The sequence below is a fragment of the Astatotilapia calliptera genome, chromosome 7 (assembly GCF_964374335.1).
Source record: "Astatotilapia calliptera chromosome 7, fAstCal68.1, whole genome shotgun sequence".
Taxonomy (NCBI): Eukaryota; Metazoa; Chordata; class Actinopteri; order Cichliformes; family Cichlidae; genus Astatotilapia; species Astatotilapia calliptera.
In genome coordinates, this window is record NC_137428.1 from 65,022,901 (window position 1) to 65,045,929 (window position 23,029).

General features: G+C 38.7%; 1 protein-coding gene across 1 annotated transcript in view; it reads right to left on the bottom strand.

The window, feature by feature from the left end:
• The window catches only part of ptprjb.2 (protein tyrosine phosphatase receptor type Jb, tandem duplicate 2), a 56,185-nt gene extending 33,456 nt beyond the window's left edge, over window positions 1-22,729 (bottom strand). The window contains exons 1-6 of the mRNA XM_080303310.1: window positions 22,706-22,729; window positions 21,249-21,353; window positions 18,638-18,705; window positions 16,068-16,210; window positions 458-479; window positions 126-326 (exon numbers count right to left, since the gene is read on the bottom strand). Coding sequence (XP_080159436.1) covers window positions 126-326; window positions 458-479; window positions 16,068-16,133 — 289 coding nt within the window. The 5' untranslated portion in view covers window positions 16,134-16,210; window positions 18,638-18,705; window positions 21,249-21,353; window positions 22,706-22,729. The remainder of the gene's footprint in view (window positions 1-125; window positions 327-457; window positions 480-16,067; window positions 16,211-18,637; window positions 18,706-21,248; window positions 21,354-22,705) is intronic.
• Between the last annotated feature and the right edge of the window lie 300 nt (window positions 22,730-23,029).

The following is a 23,029-nucleotide window of genomic DNA, read 5'->3' on the forward strand; positions in this document are numbered from 1 at the left end:
ACGTCAACAGGAAACAAATCAGTTCATCATATTCTCATTATTGGTTATAAACTAATATTAACATCACTGTCATCCAACTCACAGAATCATTAGTTTATATATTTAAGAAAAATAAAATGACTTACTTGTTGCGATGTTTGACACATTGCAGGAGCCTGAACAGTTTAAGACAATGTGATAGACAGCTCCAGGAGTCAGACCAGTTATTAAACCTTTTTCAGACATATTACCGCCAACTGTTAAGCTGCAGTTTGAGTCAAGTTGAAATTTGACATCTGCTGTTGTTGTGGTGGTTGTTATATTTAAGGTTCCTGTTGCACAATTTGCTAAAAAGAAGAACAAGAAAACCAAGACATTCAAGACAACAGTGAGAAATTCACAAAACTTCAGTTTTGAGCTATAAAAAGTCAAAATATTAAACAGAGAGCACATGAATAAATGAGGAACCAGTACTTACAGATATTTTGTGCTTGGGAGCTCTGCAGAGATTAACACAGAAAAAAACAAGGTAAATCATTTTTACACCAGCAGAGGTCAGCATTTAGTTTTGAACAGATTCAAAGCATCAAAACCAACCAGCTGTTCGATGTCACAGGTCACTGCTGAAATTCAAAGCTGGATGTGTATGCAGGATTTTTTTGTTCCTTCTGCGTGAAAGGAGAGTGAACCTGCTATCAGGTCAAACCAGCCAAAACATGATTTGACCTGATGGCAGCGTCAAGCTGTTTCTCGACCAGAATTCCTTGCAAATCACACTCATGTGGGGAATTATTTCATCCGTACATTTTCCTACACATAATGTGTAAGTGTTCAGGAACCAGAAATTAAATTAGAAACCTCAAAATGTTTACACACAGATCTGTTTAGGTATCACATTTTCTATTTTGATGGTTAAAAAAAAACACACAAAAGCTCAGTAGCGTGTGATAAAGTTTCACTGTAACAGCTGAAAAGAACACGATTTTGTGCTAGTTAGTACAAACAAGGAAGTAGACTCCGCTAATAACTAACCATCTCTAATCCTTCAACAGCCTTGAAGGTACGAAGAAATGTGGGGAACTGCTGTTCTGAATATTGTTCTTCCTCCTCCTTGGATTTCATGATGATATCTGATTCCTCGGGGATAAAGTAAAGCTGCTCACAGCATATATAAATACAACATGCACGTCAGCTTTGTATTTCATCTGTATCCTGGTATCGAGCCAAATACCAAGCTTTGATTCCACATTACTTATTAGCCAAAATTTAAATAGCTCACAGTTACTTGCTGATATGTTACCTTTCAAACTGTTTCCCACTCAGCTAAATATTAAACTCATGGCATCATAGCTCAAACCTGCATCATTGTCTCCCTCACAAGGCTCACAGATATGGCCAATTATTAACTTCTAATAATGGCGGAACAGACCTTAAAACACAATGTTTTAGTGTTCAGTTTAGCAAGTTTTTCAGTCAACTAGTGACAATTTTGGAAGCCATAATGCAATGAAATGATATTGTTCTAACCTAGTTATGAACTACACTAGTAAACTTACTAATTTAAACATTCAGATGCTGAAAGCAGAGGAAATATGTTTTTTTTTCAGTTAAAGAGGCTTTAGATTTGTTTTTTGTTTGACGTCTGTTTATATGGTTTGATTTGTGAATATATTGTTCTTGACTGCGCAATGAACCTATTTGCTTTTAGGTTTTTCTTCACTATGTGAATATTTACCCTGCAAAAAAATCATAACAGTTTCTTTCTGTTTTCACCGATCGTGACCCTTTTTTACATTCAGTCCAATAATGAGCACAGCTGTCTCATGATCTTTGGTTCTTGGTCACTTGAACAACTTAAAATGCTGACTGACTCCAAACTTGATTATTTGAGAATGAAGTGGCCTGATAAAACACACAGGAGAAAATTGAAACTACTCATTTCCAAGTTCCAGATACTCAGTAAAATGCTGGCAAAATGCTACATGTTTTACAGAACAATTTAAAACCAGACAGACTTAACCAGAGAGACTTTATTAATCCCAGAGGGAATCTTCACGAAGATAAACACGTTCTAAAGACATATAACCTGATCACAGGTCTTTCTTTAAACTACAAGCTTTGTTCAGCCGATCATACACACATTTATACAAGCACTTTTCTAAACCATTCACGCACAAACTCACACCCCGATAGATGCATTAGAGGCAACTCAGGCTCAGAATAAGGTTCTTTCATAATTGTAAACGACAGTCATGGTCGCTGCAAATCATTTCAGCAAGTATTTTATTGCATCTGCCACAGAATTATGAGGTGAATCTTTGTGGTTTTATGATATGATAGTAAAGGTTTGTTGAAATATTTACTAACTGTAGCCACAAGTCACATTTATAGTAGCAAAGTGGGTAACTAAAAAAATGATTAGATCACAAACAAAGTGAGAGGCAAATGACAGTTTAGCGTTTGACTGTGTCTCTTCAACATACAACGATATTTCTTTACTACCTATCATCTAAATTAGAAATGCATCTGTGTGAGTATTTCCTTATTTATTCAAAAAAGCAGTTGTGCCATAAAACTGATAAACATCCTTGTAAATGTTTATCATATAACACAAGATAAATATTTAGGTTTTATTTTAGAAAAGACATCACATTAAAAAGATGGGTTAACGTACACAAATTCAGTGACTGTTACAACATTAAAACCAATCAAATCCCTTTATTTTTAAAATTCCAAATCCCTTTGTGATACCATGACATTTTCATCCTTGTGGTATTCTTGGTAAATAAAATATTTTAAGTTTGGAGAACTCACTTCTCTAATATTGTACAGTGGGTTGCAAAACTATTTGCCCCCCTTGAACTTTTCCACATTTTGTCACATTACAGCCACAAACATGAATCAATTTTATTGGAATTCCACGTGAAAGACCAACACAAAGTGGTGCACACGTGAGAAGTGGAACGAAAATCATACATGATTCCAAACATTTTTTTTTACAAATAAATAACTGCAAAGTGGGGTGTGCGTAATTATTCAGCCCCCTTTGGTCTGAGTGCAGTCAGTTGCCCATAGACATTGCCTGATGAGTGCTAATGACTAAATAGAGTGCACCTGTGTGTAATCTAATGTCAGTACAAATACAGCTGCTCTGTGACGGCCTCGGAGGTTGTCTAAGAGAATATTGGGAGCAACAACAACATGAAGTCCAAAGAACACACCACACAGGTCAGGGATAAAGTTACTGAGAAATTTAAAGCAGGCTTAGGCCTCAAAAAGATTTCCCAAGCCTTGAACATCCCACGGAGCACTGTTCAAGCGATCATTCAGAAATGGAAGGAGTATGGCACAACTGTAAACCTACCAAGACAAGGCCGTCCTCCTAAACTCACAGGCCGAACAAGGAGAGCGCTGATCAGAAATGCAACCAAGAGGCCCATGGTGACTCTGGACGAGCTGCAGAGATCTACAGCTCAGGTGGGGGAATCTGTCCATAGGACAACTATTAGTCGTGCACTGCACAACGTTGGTCTTTATGGAAGAGTGGCAAGACGAAAGCCATTGTTAACAGAAAACCATATGAAGTCCCGTTTGCAGTTTGCCACAAGCCATGTGGGGGACACAGCAAACATGTGAAGAAGGTGCTCTGGTCAGATGAGACCAAAATGGAACTTTTTAGCCAAAATACAAAACGTTATGTGTGGCCGCTGTTTTGCAAAGAAGAAAGGGCAAGGATTTCAGTCTGTAGATGTGCAAAGCTGGTAGAGACAGACCCTAAAAGACTGGCAGCTGGAATTGCAGCAAAAGGTGGTTCTACAAAGTGTTGACTCAGGGGGCTGAATAATTACACACACCCCACTTTGCAGTGATTTATTTATAAAAAGTTTTTGGAATCATGTATGATTTTCGTTCCACTTCTCACGTGTGCACCACTTTGTGTTGGTCTTTCACGTGGAATTCCAATAAAATTGATTCATGTTTGTGGCTGTAATGTGACAAAATGTGGGAAAGTTTTTCAGTCCTCTTTGCTAGTGTTCTTGTTTCTGAAGAACAAAGGTTTCGCACACTGACGTCAAAGTTAAAGGTTTCAAAAGCCTCACGATCAGATGGAGGGTGTTAACGTATTATTAAAGCTACTTTTGGCTGCTCCCTTATTCACAAAGGGTCGCCACATGTGGATGTTTGATTTTTACGCCAGATGGCCTTCTGGCGCACCCTAAAAAGGATTTGTGTCTCCCCCCAGGATCTAATATATAAACATTCAGTAAAGCCTGACTTGTCTGATGTTCTTTTATTTAGTTTTTTTTTTTACAATGCTCAGTAAACAATATTTTAAAGCTGCAACTATTTTCTTTTTGACCTAAACCCAAAGACTAACTACCCAACCAACCACTACACTAGGTCATGTAGTGTGAAATGAAAACTCAAGTAAGCTGGGTGGATTTTGCACTTTAACAGGAAGAACAGAGTGTATGAGGAAGTATATATATGTGCATGACTACACTTCTGCTGTTTCTGCCTAACAGGACAAACACTCTGAGAGAGTGTTAATGTTTTAAGCATCTCTAATTTAGTGACATTTTTCCACCACAGGTAGTTTGTTAGTAATAGAAAAGCATTCCACACCATGCTAATGTTGGGGTTGGGTTTGGACAACCTGTTTAGATAAACTCTTTAGATAAACAGTGATCTTGTGCCAACACTGAGAGTCTTTTAACTTTGTATCTTTCTGTACAATTGCCATGACTTTAAGTTTATACTGAAATGTTTCTTTTTCAGCCATACTACATGTTAGGACGCCATGAAGAATCTCTAAAGTCTGCATTCTCTGGATGTACTTCATAATGCCACTGGGGGTCACCAAAGTTACACATTAACAGATCACCTTAAAAATGATCTTAGAACAAATTTGAGTTTAAATGGCTTTATGAATTAGATTTAGATAAGATTATTTGAATTTGGCATGTTACCATGGTGCTGTTGAGGGGTGGGGATTACTGACTAAATGTCCCACTTGGAGCTCATGTTAAAAACCAAGTTTTTAATGTTAGTAACCCAAAAAAGTTCACTTTTAAAAAAAGACATGGAAGAGAAGGAAGAGGCCCTTAAGAAAATGGAACACGTAGAGTTTTATAATAGTGGGTGAAAGCCCTTCAGCTGTTTTAGATGGACACCAGAGATGCTACAAATAGGACTTTGTGGTAATACAAAAATTAAGAAGTACTTTTGAATAGGCGGTTTGTACTTTAAAATATGTTTTCAATGCCCTGGTACAGTAAGTAAATGTAGTAAACACATGTTAAACTGTGTTAAGTAAAACGAAAACGAAAAACTGAACTTCTTCCAGCATCAGAAGAATATGGTAAAGGTCACATACCATTGTGTAAGAGCTGCATCTTAATACTATGACAATCTCACGTTTTCATGCAAAGCTGACCTCGGGGGATGTGACTTTTCTAAGCTATGACTCCCTGGAGTTGTATTTCCCTTGGCCCTCTTCCTAAGAATCACTTATTTTCTCTTGAGTAAATAAACAAAGCATCATCTTAAGCAATTATGCCTTGACACTGACTCAGAGAGCAAAAATAACCAAAGCTCCAAGTCCCGTTTGGGAAATAGTGCCCAAGAAATGGTTCATTTTCCTTTTGAATCCACAGCGACTCCACCCATCTCAGGTTTGTTTTTCATTGTTGGTATTATTTGTGGCTCTTCTATGTGAAAAGTGTTAGAGAACTGTTGTGCAGAAACAGTAAATTTGCTGTTTAAGTCTTTTATCCTACTCATATTACATTTGATGGGCGTTTTTAAACAACTCCAGTGCGACGACAGACTGCTGTTTGAAACAATCTTCAGTTTCTTCTTGTAGTTCTCCATGTGGCAATGACCCTTTCACCATGTACACTATCTAGGCCCTTTGACTGGGCCGTTCTGCAGGAGGAGGAGGAAATGGCTGTACTGACCACTGAGTAAACATTACATCACCCCTAAACACGCCCTACCACGTTCTGATTCCTTATGATTCCTTGTACCTCCTGATAATGTCCGAGTTCCTTCCTGCATAATAAGAAATGACCTCTAAAGCTGTTTGTTCAAGAATCAGCCTTTAACACTATACGCTCATAATACTTCACTACTTTACATAATACTGCACAATACTTTGTTTCTACTTCTCAAATTACACAAACTATTAAAAATGGGTCTTGTGCCCTTGCTGACCTGCTGAGTGGAGAAAGTAGATTCCTCTCCAGCTGTAAATTCTGCAAAATCACGTTATCTGACTCTAACGATTATGTGTGCAGGTCTGTGTGTGTTGAAGATTAGTATTAGGTGTTTCGATTGACAAGGAACAAATTAAATATTGATAGTTTCCTCTGATTTTGCTCCTTCTCTGTTTGACCTTTTCCACTCTTGTGTTTTATCAGTTTTTTAGAAAGTGATCCGTCACTTTATTCTTTCTTTTAAAATTCTTTTTTCTTTATTTGATATCTCCTGTCCTTAACTGTATTATTATTTATCACAGGCAGGGGTATGCTAACTTCTTGGTACTTAACACGTGCTCTGATTATGTAGTCCTAACAGTATGTGTGAGTTAAGACTTACTATAGAGCAAGTAAGCCAAGCAATGCTTGCCCTATTATATTAAAAATTGGACACAAATTAAAACCTACCTTAAACTGATCTCTTTCTGAATTCTGTCCTATAAAAGACGTCCAATCGCATGATTACAGCCAGTCAATAAATTACTTTGACCTGTTGACCACAATTGGCAATAATAAATATATTGTGGTCATTTCATATAATTCTGTGAGATCAGATTTTTTCTTTATCCCAGAGTGTAAAATAATATGTGGGTAATACTTGAATCTTCTTCTTATGTGACTGAACTTGACCTGTAGCTCCCAATACCTTGGTTTGTTGTGTCTGGTAAGGTGAGACAAAGTGCATCCATTTACCATTGTTATTGATTAATAGGTTTGAGTGTGATCTGGTATTTCCTTTTATAGCACCTCTTAACCTGAACCTGAGTAGAGGTCTGATTATCCAGAGTAATTTAAAACCTCTGTGTGTATATAGTGTGTTAGTGGATTGTGATATTAGCAGTTTTTTTGTGATACAAACATTAAAGTACAGCATGACGTGGACAAGTTTTGTTCAAGCTGCTATTTTTCTCTAGCAATAAGTTGGCAGACTGTTCTCTATTTAAAAGGTCATTGCCTGCATATGAGTGACCTGCTCATTGTTTCTGTTCTAATGTAACTTCCTGAGCCCACCCAGAGATGCCTGATAAGACATTTAGACCATATTAAGGGAGGTCAGGCATTTGGCTTTACTTCATACCTACAGCCTGTTTAGTCATGCAAAGGTCTAGAGCCAATAAATCAAAACTTCACCGTGTCTACTTAAAGCGCTGCTGTTGCCAAAACATCACTTACTTGTGTCGACTAATAGCTTTGTCAAAAGTCAAAGTCAGCTTTATTGTCAGTGCCCATATGTACAGTCATACACAGGAATTTGACATTGCAATGCTGCCATGGCCCTCAGTGTACACTAAAACAATATAAAGATTAAAAAGTTAAAAAATTAAGTCATATATTAAACTTTTATTTTTTCATCCTTGGGATACATATTTTGCAATCACCATAAAAATAATTCAGATTATCACCATACATACGAGTGACTAATTTTGCCTGCTAACCCTGAACGTTTGCTGTTAATTCAGCAAAGCTGTAAGTTCACCAACATCCAAAGCACAACATACCTTTAGTGATCAACACTGCTCTTCTTTAAGACTGCGAGATACTTCATTTAACCCTATATAAAACCACAAGTTAAACGTTTATAATAAAGATCATGATCCATCAAATTTCGTTGATATAAATGACGAACAAATGTAACACTCTATAGCTCATGTCAGGGGAACTGATAACCACACTACTTGCCTAATAATATAAAGTGAGATATCCTATCATGTGGGAACTGGGCCCACAACATAGCTCAACAAGTAACAACATCTGATGCGCTGCTTATTCTATTCTTTTCCTACATAACTATGATCCTTTCAGACAATATAGGACGATGAATCATAAAATAATGCTGAATGCTGCGTCTAAAATTAGCTGCTGTCTTTTGCTATCAGTGGTGTTTGTCTCCAGGTACCAGCCTCCCACACCGCTGTTTAGCAGCTCCTATCAGAAGCCACATCAGAATATACGGAAATGAGTTACGTAGCATTTACGGTCCCCAGCGCTGTGCTGCCCTCTGCCAAGTGTGGAGCTGCCAGCTGCAGATACCCATCTGAGCACAATGCTCTTACCGTTAAGAGCTTCCTCGTAATGCAACAGTGCATGAATGCATACATACCCACACCCACAAAATGCTGGGCACAGAGGGCCAGTGCGTTACACTCATCACACCAGTGTGTGTGAGCAGTTTGATATTTGAAATGTGTGAAAGTGAAACATTGGGTGTAAAGCAACACTTTCTGCGGTTTATTTTATTAGCAAAAGTCTCCTTTTGTGGTCAGCAGTTATCACTTAACAAGCCTTTTTAACCTGTTTAATGGGCAAACCAGTCTATGCACGTTTTTATACCAATCTTACCAACAGTAGTTGAGTAACTGACTGACTTATTGAACTCTTTAGAGAATTGTTACTGAAATAGAATATTTAGTTATGTGAGATTATAAATGCTATACATTTTACCACCCATGATGCTGATGAACAGCCTTAACTGACTGACGTAGGCAGCTGTATAGTATTTTGATTTTAATCACTTTTCTGGAAAGACATTATGATGCAAAAATTAAACAACAGCAAAATAATCATATTTTTGTCCTCCGACAGCCTTGTTTAGTTATAACTTGCTCAAATGCCAATGATAAAAAGATAGTTATCTGCTGACAATAAGGCCTTTCAGGCTCGGAGAGGAGCCTGTGTCTCATTTACATGGACGGGGAACTGTGACTCTTTGTAATTCAAATTGTACAAGCTGCACTTCGACTCGCAGTGCTGGCTGAATGCAGAAGGTCTGGGGATGTCAATTTGAAACTGGACAGTCTTGATGCAGATGAAGGGGCCTGGGAGTGGGTGGAGGGTGCACCATTCTACAAAGGAGGGTTTGATTTGTGACTTTTGCACTTTAGACCAGTAATGGGACTCAAAACACTGGAAGGCTTTCTAATTTGTATAAAGCCAGCAGGATGCATCAGGAGAAAGAAACTTATCAGACGTCATTGAGATACCGCGCGTCATCAAACGTCACCCACATTTCAGGCATAAGGCTTGCAGCTTGCCGGAAAGACAGCCCTCCTCACCATAGCTGGACTGGCCATCGGGCATACCGGGCATTTGCCCGGTGGGCCGCTGGCGATTTTTTGTTTTTATGGGCCGATGGGTTTTTTTTTTGGTTTTTTTTTTAGGAAGGGTATATATAATGAAAGGTGTTGGATTGGCCAATTGGTCATGATCGACTCTGGGCTGGACCAATTACAGCCGAGGAGGCTGGCTGCACCCTCCCCCTTCTTTAGCAATCACGTGATTTTCGCGCATTGCATGCCGGGAACTCGTGGCAAAACAATCCAAGTACCGCATCAAATGCAAACATTTGCAGCACCGCAAAACGTTCATTCTCCGGTTCCAATACCTTCTTTTTTTTCTTTGCCGCACAAAAAAGGAATGTACAAAACAAAAGGAGAACAATGCCGGTCCGTACAAAGACAGACGGCGAAAAGACAAAGAAAAGATACGAGGAAAAAATCAAAGGAGTGAAAGAGTGGACAAAAGACATCAGCGTGCTGCCCAACTTTCACCACGCTCAGATTTATAATTATACGCTTCTTGGAGTGAGTGCATACACTCATGAACTTTAGTAACTTCAGGTCACTGCAACATGCCCGGGTACAGTTTACCGACGGATGGGTGCAGGACCTTGAAATGCACCGCGTAGAACGAAAGACTATTGTACATATCATAAGTTTACCAGTCTCACAAATCGTCTTCATAAATACACATTCATTAACAGTTTATTAATAGGACCTTTAAGCTCAACGGTAATTAATTAGTAGTGGAAATAATTTCTGGTAGTGTAACAGTGTTTATGTGGTATTATTCCACTTGCCACAAATATCAGTGTAATGGGGAAACAGCGCCCCCCCTCTCGGTGTGGCTGGCTGCAGTAATCGCTGCCAGTCTGCCGTAGCCATACGAGAGGTGAGTTGTATTGTTCCGCACACAATATAGCTAAGTAGTACAGACACATAAAACATGTTTGATTAGCTGACGAGCACCGAGTGTAATAAGTGCTTAGTGGACACATGTCCAACACCAGTTTTATGTACTTTTCATTTGTTTATTAATGTGTGAAACTGTATGCTAAAGCGGAATGCTAATGAGATGTTCTGCCGTAGTGTGCTGTGCGGAGTGGTGTGTGGCGAGCCTGTGCACTGATAATACACCGTTGTTTCCATTCAGGTACATTTGTTGTTGCTGTTATTTTATTGTATATTAGAAATTGTAATATTGCTGCAGTAATCGCTGCCAGTCTGCCTTAGCCATACGAGAGTGTGCTCTGCGGAGTGGTGTATGGCGAGCCTGTGCACTGATAATACACGTTGTTTCCATTTAGGAAATAAAGTGGCAACGATCGATCAGAGACTGTCTTTTTAAAAACACTACACAACGCAGAGTCGAGGAGTCTGTTTGGGCCGAACTGTTGCAGCGGGATGAAGCAGAAACCGGTTACAGTAGCATCACAGAAATGTAGCAGTGACAATAATATTGTAATCGCAATGGACAATTAGTGATACAAAACAACTGTTTTATCCTGTGAATAAAAGTATATGTTTTTGTCAGTGTACCATGGTTATAACAGAAGCGAAACGCAATATTGTGTCAGAACAATTCACTATTTATGCACAATAAACAAAGGAGCATAGCGCGACAATTTCTGTTCAGCGCCAGACTTGCTTGTAACCTATATCACCAATTATGTTAAGAAAAATGACGTATTAACTACTACAAAACTCTGACCTTTGTGGGAATGCTTGGAGCAGACTAACATGTGAGCTGGGGTGTTCTGAGACGTTATATTTGGTATATCCAGACCATCCATCGGCTCTTACTTCGGAAACATGGCTTAAAAAAATTTCACTTCAACGACATAATCCATAAAAAAAAAAAAAGAAAAAAAAACCGATCTCTTTACCCGTCGGCTTCCTGTGGCTGTCATGCCACCGGCTATTGCAGTTAATAATACAACAGCTTCTTGCCATTTTTTGGGTTTCTTTTTATCGCTGTGTAAGTGAGTTCAATTGAAAGCCTGCGTGCGCTAGTACCTCTTGCCACAAGTTCCCAGAATCCTTTGCGGTTTTATCCCTGAATGACGTCACATTTTCAATCTTTATCCTGGTGGGCCGGTCTCTAGTCAAAATGCCCGGGCCGATTTTTTGTCCCAGTCCAGCCTTGCTCCTCACGCAATGTCCACAACCACAGACGAGCCAGTTCTTTTAGAGTGTTAAAAAACATCACATTTCCTTGTTCCAAGACATTTCTAACTAATAGTAATGCCACAATTCTCTGGTAAGCAAGCCAAGAAAGAGAGTGAGAGACGCAGATGCAGGACATGGGGAGGACAAAGAAATGATGCACACAACCATATACACATGCAAAGTATTATACTTTTCCTGGTTCATTAATGGATGTGTGCCAGACTATGACCTCAGATGCAGTCTATATGGAGCACACCACCTAAACCTATTTTGAATCTCTTTTACTTCCATTATTTCTGTTATAGTTATAAATTAAATTAATAACAAATGATTGCATATTATATATTTTAAGCCCCCCCCCCAAAAAAAATGTAGGCCCATACAATGACATTACAATAAAGTTTGTTAACAAACATACAGCCCGCTTTTACCGAGGCTACCCATAGATATTTCAGCATTAGTGGGTTCAGATACCTCATATGGTTCAATCAGTAGTTAAACCAAAACTGACACTAGACATAGCTACGGTGGACATATTAAGTTCCACTAATGGAAAATATCTGTATGCAAAAAAAGTTACAGGGAAGCACAATATTTCCCCTTTTCTACTTTGCCTTTCCATTCTCTCTTTAGAGGGATTATGTGTCTGAATTTACATTTTTTTACTGTGACTTTTTAAAATAAATTTTTTTAAACTTTTTAAATTAATGTTTGTGTAATCTAAGTAACTAATATTAATTTTTGCCCAGCGCTGCCAGACATGGTCATAATTACCACACATTTAATGGAAATGTCATGTAGTTCATGTAACTGCTGATGGAGACGAGGATGGAGAGAGATGGAGTCTAGTATTTGATTGTGTGGTTATAGTTGTCTAATGTATGTAAACATACTAGCCTCAGTTACATAATCTTAAGTGCCACTACTCAAGTATGTGCATACATACTTTACATTCCCGATACACGGTACAAATGTAAGTGATGAAAGCTTGTTTTCCCTTTTAACAATAAATAGATAATAATAAGGTTAGCAAATAATTAAAGTAACTGTCAGCATGTGAGTGGGTGTTGCAATTGTGCAAACAGGTATGTCTGTAGGCTGTAAGCTTTTTGTATGTTTGTTTCTTTTATTGTTCATGTAATCACACCTTTTTAAAGGTGTCATACGCAGCATAGGGTTTGACCACACCTTGTGACTTTCAGACCTTTCTTTGCCCATAAACAAGGCCCAAGAGTCATAGCTTAGAAAAGTCACATCCCCCGAGGCCTCTGACAGATGAAGGCCCACTTCATCTGTCAGAGGATTCTTAAAAAGTTTGTGAACACGGCCCCAAGTTTATACTGCTGTTTCATCAAAAGACCAGGGGCTATATTTGCAATCCTTCAAGCAAAAAAGTTTCTATGAAAGTTAAAGTTAGGACTAAATGTTGGTACAGATAAAAGATATTATAAAAGCATTTATAAGAGTAGATACTTAAATAGTAGATACTGTCAAAGTCCTTTTATATCGAGGGCCTCATGCAGCTTACTTTGATGTCTAGCGCGCCGGACACGTGAAACTCCCCTTTCTATCTGATGGTTAATTACACATTAAATCCTTGAGATATCTTAGGATATTAAATACCTACAATTTCAAAATTTCATCTCATGTGTTATATTGCTGGGGTGAATGAAAGACATCTGTGTTTGGGTTTAAAATGTAATAAATTAAAGAAATTTTTTGGTTGTTAAAATACAGCTAAAAATCCACATTTTTAACCCTCCTTCACATTTTTCAAAGTCATCCACTGGGCCTGATTGGAGTCCTTGCTAGGCCGATTTTGTCCTCTGACCCTTATGCTTCATATGTTCCAGTCAAGTTTTAAAAAAAAAAATACACAGAATGGTTAAAATTGTAATATCTATATTTGGATGTTGTAGTAAAATGTAAGAAAACTGTTCTAATGGAAGTTGCCAGCGGATGAAGAGAGTCAGACAGAGATTTCGATAAGAAGCTTTTATGTCTTTTTTACATATCTGTGTTGTGGTCATGTATACTGTATAGACTTGCCATAAGAACCACAAGTATATCTCATTAAAATGAAAAAACGAGGGTTGATATTTTAAGTCATGCAAGGATTTTTTTAAAAGACTAACTCTTGTGAATTTTTCAATTAATAATAAAAAATATATAATTATTAATTTTTTTATTAAACCAACTGGGGAATTTTCCAGCATCACACCTAAGCTAGAAATTACTTTCTCTTAGATTTCTTTGTTCTGTGGAGTGAGGAGCACTCTTAGTTTAGCCCCGGAGGAATCAAACGAAACATGTTTTGAGCGAAATGAGAAGATTTTCGTGTCTCTTATCTTTGGAAAGAATTCCAAATTGAGGCGTAGTATTCACAAATATTAAGTTAAACAAGTTTCTGGCCTCAAGAAACTGACAACAAATTTCTAAACTGATGCCCATAGTTAAAGCCTTATGTAAAGTCTGCCGTTCTCTTTAGTCTACAGAAAACAACTGTACTCGTGTCAGGGTTTTATTTGCATGTGTAGCGTGCAGCCAGTGTTCATCGCTGCTCAACCTGTGTACTCAGCAGCACAGAAGCTGACTTAGTTAACAGGTCTCTGTACCTTTACTTCCCCAATGGAAATAAGAGATATCATGTGATGTGCTAACAGAACATTTGTGTATTTCAACAGGACACTTCAACAAGCTGCATTTAATTATTAACAGGGGGAAATATTAAGCAGTGGTCATTTCTCATAACTGAATACAAAAACAGGATGATGATGAGGTTTTAATCAGAACATCTATGTTAAAGTTAAGCGATCGTGGCTCAAGAGTTGGCCGTTCGCCTTGTAATCGGAAGGTTGCCGGTTCGAGCTCCGGCTCGGACAGTCTCGGTCGTGGTGTCCTTGGGCAAGACACTTCACCTACCGCCTACTGGTGATGGCCAGTGGGGCCGATGCCACAATATGGCAGCCTCGCTTCGTTCAGTCTGCTTGCAGTGTGCAGGGCAGCTGTGGCTACAACCGTAGCTGCCTCCACCAGTGTGTGAATGTGAGAGTGAATGAATAGTGGCATTGTAAAGCGCTTTGAGGGCTTCGAAAAGCGCTATATAAATGCAATCCATTATTATTATTATTAAGGTGTTGCCAATATATTGAGTATCTAAAAAATAAGTAAATAAAAGATACTGTTGACTGCTGATGGGAAAAGTGAAAACAGTTGCTATCTCTGGTGTGAAACTCATAATCTATCCACCCATGCTTTTCTATCCACCTCCTCTTTCAGAAGCACAAAACCATCATGTCACTTCTGCTGATCTGTCCAGTAAATGAAAGGGTGTGTGTGTGTGTGTGTGTGTGTGTGTGTGTGTGTGTGTGTGTGTGTGTGTGTGTGTGTGTGTGTGTGTGTTGTGTTATTTTATTTTCTATTACTTGCTTAGTTACTTACAGAATGGGCTTACAGCTCCACCCTTCAAAAAAAAAAAAAAAACAATGTGCAAAGGAACAATTTCCGCAGTTTATCAATCTAAATGTGCATCGGCAACAATGTCACAGATAAGCATTTAAAATCATCCTCCTTCTCAGTATAAAACTTTGCTCTGTTGTCGTTTGATCGGTGCTGACACAGCTCCACATTAATCATTGGTTCCATGTTACTTTACACTGAAGAACGGTGAGGATCACATACGGAAAGAAGCGAGCCGGGGTGGCAGAGGTATCAGATCAGGTCCTTTGAAGTGTATTAATAGAGTCAGCATCACGGCACCATGGAATAAATATTTGCATAAAGAACGTGCCTTTTCATCAAGCACTGATATTAAACTTGGAATATGCAGCACAGCTGTTCAATTGTCTTCTGATTCTAAACAAAAAAGTAGTTAAGCCACTTATCACTTATTAGAGATGAACAAGTAACTGGGCAAGTCCCTGGGTCTGTGAAGTGAAGGGGACACTGAGCTGCACCACATTCCTTTCCTGACCCCTTTGTGTTGGCCACACACATCCTCGCATGCCATTCTCAAACTCTCTCATCTTTTCTCCCCCTCTCTCTGGGCAGACTGATCAGTGGGACACGGGACAGGTGGATCTGTGGAAGCTGGATGCCACAGTCTATCCGTTAGTTCAGCCTCTTTTCAGAGGAATGTATTTCAGGGGATTTCAGACTACAGGTCAGGTCACTTGAACAAACAGTTTACCAACAAAGAGAGTGAGTCATTTAGTCTACTTTGGCAATGCATTTTAATATTGCGTCACTGTTAAAACTCTCTAGCTCAAGTCCGACATATTAATTACCCATCGTTATAATTTTTTATGCAGTTGAAACTTTCAAAGGACCAAGTTTTATTGTACTATTACATCTTTGTTGGTATCAGCACAAAATTAATGTGTTATAACAGCAGAAATGTTTTCCATAAACTTTCCCTTTAAGCGTGAGGTACACTCCACCGATTGCTGACTTAGGGGACGTACCTGCGCAACAGGTGCAGGAACCACGAACTCATGAAAACCGTGCGCATCACCGAAACAGAGCGCAGTGCAATAGTTGGAAAAGTGCAGTAGTGTCGTGTTTAATTTCGCTCATATTGTAAAAAGGATTAAGTTTTTCTTACCTTGAGGAAGGCGCTGAAGACCAGAAGAGTCCACAGAGGGACGCTGAAGCGCATTGAGAGCTTCATGATGCCGCACACTGGGAGAACGGATTCTAGTGCTTTTTCTACCCGCTGCACACTTTCATGTCCAAACTTCCCTTTCGCTTGCAAAAAAAAAACAACAGAAAACAAACAACGACTGGACTTTCTTCTAACACCTGAGTCAAACCGTTGCTACATCAGGAGAGTTTAAAGTGAGAGAATGAAACTTTTTCCTCTGAATTCACGGGGAGGAGCAGCGGCGAGAGGCGCGTCATTCAGAGTAGTCCGCCTCTCTTCAGTTTTTCCTCACTTCAGCTCGAACTACTTCCTCATCAACTAAAAGTCTGCCTTCCCTCTTTCCTCGAAGAAATCCAACATTCTTCCCATAACTTTGCCAAGCAGGTCGAAGGAATGCAGTGTCCCGTTTCTAACACGACGGAAATCCCATTTTTCAAAGCCAATGTTACTGGGAAACATCCCTAATATCACTGGCCTGGTTTCTCCTCTCTAAAGCAGTTCAGTCATTTCACAACAAAACAGAGTATTAGGCCAAAGATAAGGGGGACTACAGTGAGAGAGATATTTCATGCCTGAAGACTCGAGACAAAAGAACAGCTTAGTTTAAAGAACTAAAAAAACAAATAAACCTGCAATTTCAAAACCCGTTTATAATTTAATATATTCACTCATGGCTTGACCTTGTCTTGTTGTTTTAGTCATCTTTGGCCACAAAAGTGACTTTATTTGAATGAGCGTTGAGTCCTAACTCATTAGCTAACACCACTAATGCAGTCTAAGGATGTGCATTTAGCCTGCGGATAGCTGTTAAGGAACATAGAGATGTGAGAAATTTCCATTACTAATACTGAAAAAGACATGGTCAACAGTTCAGTTATTTATAGTCTATACAGATAAAGTCTAAAGTATCTAACTAGTGGGTCCCACCCACATACTGAGACACACAGTTGTAATGACACAAAATTGAAGAGCTCCGGAAGAAAGCTGGAAAATGTCAATTGGTTGGCGATTCCAACTTACAGTATTCCCACATGTGCAGTAAGTATGTTGCCACTAACACTATTATTACTCACAGTAAAGTAGACATAGGGTGCTTAAATAATCTTTGACTTAGTGACTTAATGCATTTTGTTGATGTTTCAGTCAGGGATGGTTTTCAGACTAGGAAAGCAATGAAGATAATTGTTGTGACATGCCATAAACATCTTTATTTCAGCTGTGAAACTGTGAGCATCAAGATCAACTTTGTCTCCAAATCATTCAGCCTGAGCTGACCCTCTGATAATTTGTTCACTCCCGATGAAAACCTGAGTATCTTCAACACTTTCACTTCCAGCTCGGCCTCATGTCTTTTTGTCAGCACCATCTCCAAACCATAAACCACATCAGGTCTCATTACCATCTTGTAAATCTCCCCTTTCACTCTTGCTGCTATCTTGCTGTCACAAAACACCCTTGACACTCATCCCCACCCGCTGCACCCTCCCTGCACTGCGGTCTTCATCTCTCTTCTGCCCTGTTCACTGTTTTGGATGGTTCACCCTATCTCATTAGCCTTCACTACCACCACTACTCTGCTCAATGTAGAGTCACTGCTACAAACACTGGAACCAGAGCAAAGGTAATATTCAAAATGAAAACTAAAACAAAGTCAAACAGAAACAGAGAGTCTGAAAATAAAACACTGCAGACAAAATGCAGGATCACGACAAAAACTTTTTTATCGTCTGCTGAAGGACTAAATGGAAGCTCTGGCTGCTGTTATATTTCTCCATGTAAACTCAATTCAAATGAATGATAAAAGAAATAAACTACATGGTATGAATGATAAGGGCCAGTCTTCATGTAAAGCTTATTTATAGCCTATTTTATCAGCTTTGTTTTTCTTGTTAGTGCTGGATGGACAGGAAACAGTTTATAACAGAGAGTGTGTGTGTGTGTGTGTGTGTGTGTGTGTGTGTGTGTGTGTGTGTGTGTGTGTGTGTGTGTGTGTGTGTGTGTGTGTGTGTGTGTGTGTGTGTGTGTGTGTGTGGCTGTAAAACAAAAGCAAAAAAACAAGCCTCCTTGTCACACTACTTAGGATGAATAATTCCAAAATAAATAAACATTTAATACTTAATTCTTGAAAATGAAACCCTTTTCTAGTGTAAGTATTGTGTGTAAGTTATGAATATGCACAGAAACCCATATTAAAAAATAGAATAGAAAAGCTACTTTATTGTAATTCAGAACATACACCAGTTACTGCACACCAAAATAAAATTTCAGGCATGTAACTTCACTGCCCTAAATATACTTTCTTAATGTGCCTTGTGCATATATGAATATACATCCTTTATGTTGAGTGCAGACATGTTTACGCATCCTGCGTGTTCATCCCGTGTTGAATTTTATGCTGCTGTCTTGTGCTTGTTCTGCTCATCTTTTGAGACATTCTCACAAGTGCGTTTTGAACTTTTTGGAATGTGTTGTTTATCACCTTCACACTTTTACATGTTAAAAAAAAAATTCTGTTACTTGTCAGCACTTACTGTGTAACGTTGTAGGATGTTCTCATGTTCTATAGAAATACTGCTAAGTTGCACTTCCTAGAAACAAACTTGGAACACAGAAGAAGACAGAAGTTTAGTTTTGTGAACACCAGAGGCTGGTCGGGTTTTACTGGTTGAAAATAATAATGGTAGATTTTTGCTACAACTTAACAACATAATTTAAAATAAATGAATACTGATGGGCGACAGAAATGTTGCAGCAACTTCCTGTTTGTTTTCCCGTCTCTAAAAAGCTCTTCTGAGTGACACAGACTGGCCTGATGTATGACAATGTTGTACAGTGTGTCATAGTTTTATTTGGCACTGAGAGGACATGCAAGGAAAGGTTCCAGCCAACGAGGAGGTTTAAACTAGGAACCCTCTGCATGTTGCGTGTTTAGGTTGTTTAAATGCATCATTATGCCAGGAAATGTTGGGTCCTGACATAACAATTCATGTAAATCACGTGGTCTCTATATCCCCACCTGGCTATTGACCAAGCATGATAATTTAGAGACCTTAAGCAAAGACCTGCATGAAGTCCTTGTTCACTTAAACAAATGCGTTCATAGCTAAGTGAGTAAAACAAAAATATTTTACATGTTAATAGATTTATTTTTAACTAGTACAGATTAACACTCGTTTGTGGATATAAGAAGCCTGCTCTATAAACACACAAAAAAGGAAAAAGCTTTCTAAAGTGGCACTTTGCCGATGAGGCTTCATGTAAATTGTCTGCTCAAAGTTGACTGACTACTTTATTTTGTGCACCTTGTTAGTGCTGGGTTAGCTGCTTTAATTCTTCATGCCATAGCTATATCAAAGTGTTTGAAATATACTAACATGCTGCTGCATCTCTAAGGTGCTGTGTTAAATTGAGATCTAGCGACACTAGAAGTTAGTTGAGTAAAGTGATCTCACTGTCAAAAAAAATAAAAACAGTTTGAGACCAAGTCTCAGCTGTGTCGTTGAAAGGTGGCTTTCATAACACCCCTGTTTCACCATTTTCCTCGGGCCAGCTTTATAATACCTTTTAGGCCTTCACGGCGCATGTGAAGTGAACATTCTGAGTTAAAGTGGCATAGCTGGGAGGTCACTTCACAGTTGAAATGTGAATTATGCGTTGTTCAGCGCAAACCTTATTGCATCCTGATGATTAGAACACAGAAGAAGACACAAGCAGGAAATTTGTCTTTTTCAGTTAACCGTGGTTATAGACTGAAGCTTATGTCATATGTGAGCAACACGTAAATCTCCTTTCTACTACAGCGTTAGAACTCATTACTCAAAAAACACATTCTCAGTTTTATGTTATTTTAAAGTTGCCAAAATTAGGAAATCCTCATTTTCATTACTCCAGAATAGCTGGCTAGCCATGAATCGCTCTCATGTGTACGTGTATAATTAACGCCTCTTTAATACTGGTGCTTTTAAAGACGTGCTCTGTTAAGTGGGTGATTTTTTTGACCTCTTAGTACACTGGATGCCAAAGCCGCTTTTTGACAGACAGTTTTATACTGGCTGTTAAAAGAGCCCAACTAATGATGTCTAATGGAGATAGAGAAGATGTGAACTGGTCACTGTGACGTATTAGTCTCAGTGTTACATAATGCTCTCGGATTGTTGCAATTTGTATTTTTTTAAAGCCGCACCTTCCATATGTTCTTCCTGTAGCCATTATAAATTTAACTAATATGTTGTTTTTCTTTCTAGCCTGCTGCTCTTTTCCTTTTTTGTGCTCTGTCAGGAGATCAAGACTCAGATGTTTTCTTTTGAGAGATGTTGGTGATAACATTTGACCACAGGGACAGAAGGAATCTTATCTGCATGCATTCATAAAAAAGAAACATGCATTAGACTTAAATATCTCAGTCTGAGTGACCTGAAGTCAAAGTGCAGTCGTCAAACATGCAGCGTAACTCTGGTGTAGACTATACTACCGTTAGTAGTGCCTTAACTCTGCCGATCATTGCATAACCAGCATGCGCCCATTCAACATAAAGTGATCTCTATTTTCCACACAGAGAGTTGCAGAACATTTGCAAATCATCCTGTAGTTTTTTAATGAAGCACCTTTGTAAGAACACGCAACTCTTAGCGATGGCATTCTATTATCCCTAAAAGGCCTCTCGACTCTTCATCTTTCTGGTCATCATCATCGATTCATGCAACACAGAGTATTCAGGCATCTGATTTTTACTAAATACTAACAGAAATTAACTGTTCATTAAAACACTGACATTTTTTATACAAAAAGATTAGTGTATTATCCCATAAAGACAAGATTTCTTTAAGCAAGTAACAGTTTAAAACAATTAAATTATAGTATTGTAAAAAATTATTTAAAAGATATTGTAACAAATCATTATTGGGTTGATGGACTGACAGAAATTTGACACCCTTTTAGCTCATTGATAGATTTAGACACCAAAAATTGTGCAACGTACCAACACCATGTGCAGCAAAACAGTCACAGAGAATATGCATTTAAGCTCGTATGTACACTTTTGACCCTGTGTAGATTAGAGAAAATCCACCATGAATTCAAACACATGCACATTCATGCCCATGATCAGTGCATGCAAATGTCATATATACAGTTGTCACAAACCTGTCTTATTATAACTTAAGCGCATCAGGCTCAGATGGTAAAAAACACCTTCTGTGTTATTTGGAGAGGGCGGCAGCTTCTTAAAATATGGCAGAATTTGATGCTCTGAAAATGAGAAGTGGGTAGAATTACTCAAAGAAGTGTTTCCACTTTGAAAACAAGCAACAAAATCTGCACAAGAATGTTGGAAGAGTGGTGTTGCACGAGGCTTATAACTCTCAGCCAGGAGAGTCTCATGTGAGACAATTACTATTTAGAAAGCTTCATGTTCCAAGTTGCCAGGGTGATAGGATAGGTCCAAAGTAGATTTTACATGCACTTACCACCTACTCAATGTTGCATTCTCAATCTGTAAAAACAACTTTGACCTAAAGATAGACACAGGACCTCTGAAACTGCGCTATGGTGTCTGATATGAACATGAACATGACAATGAGTTCACTGTACTCAAATGGCCTCCACAGTCACCAGATCTTTATCTCCAAGAGCACCTTTGGGTTGTGGTGGAACAGGATATTTGCATCACGGGTATGTAGCCAACAAATCTGCTGCAAATGTGTGATACTATCATGTCATAATGGACCAAAATCTCTCAGGGATATATCCAGGACTTCGCTGAATCTATGGCATGATGAATTAAAGCAGCCGAAGAACTAGCAAGCCGAGCCTAATTAAGGCAGCCGGTCCCATCTTTTATGTGAGGCCTCCTTTGGCAAAGTTCCACTTGAGACAACTTTTTTTCTTTTTCTTTTTTTGGTCTTCTTATCTTGTTTCTGCAAACAAGTGTTAACATGTACTTGGTAAAAAATAAAGCTGTCAACATGTAAAAAAAAAAAATTGTTAATTTTACTTGAAAAATTACAAATGCATTGGGTAAAATGGAGAAGAGCATCACACTCGTCTTTGCTTGAGGTTTTTCAATTGCTGTGCTTCGTCAGTAGCAAGTAAAGCCAGCCGCGTGAATGCCAGGATGCAAAGTTTCTTAGCACAACAATGCCTTTTAACAACTGCACCTAACTTCTGTGAAGGTTCTCAGTCATCCAGGTCATCGTAGTCTAAGGAGTTTGGAAAGAAAAGTCTCTGGACTTCGAGAAGTTTCTCGGATGAGAGGTGAAACATCTTCAAGCAACTTAAAGAAGTCCAGATGCTTTTCTTTCTAAGCTCCACTTAGACAACTGCACCTAACCTAAACATATAATCCTCTCTTTAGAGTTCAGTATAGTGCAATCCACACATGGTAAGCTCCACACCTCTCCGCTAGTTGCTTCACTCTCGTTTACTTTGCAGTCACTACTTTAAATATATTCTACTTACTGTCCAATGTATTGTTTCTTTATTAAATTAATTTTTTTTCTATCACACCTTCCAGTGTTTATATGGAGTGCACACACATTAACACTACAAGGTCAAAGTTCTGTTTTATGTTATATTAATACATCTTTCTTTGTTTGAGTTACCTGGGGTTTGGCTTCTCCTTGCTGGTTGGCAAAAGGTGTGGCAAAGGGATGGGAGAGCTGAAGTACTGCTGACAGCCTAATTGGATCAAATCACATGATTCATTGCCTGGGGGGTGTTTCAAGATTGTTTAATTATTTTGTGTTTTCACAGGCCGGCCTTTAAGGTGTCACAGATAAAAACCCTGAAAACCATAAATTTCACACCTGAGCCTCAACTCTCAACTTGGGTGTTCTTTTGGACAGCTCCTTTAAACTTGATAAGCAAGTGTCCTCTGTGGTACGGTCTAGCTTTTACCAGCTATGACAAATCTCTGAAGGCTAAGC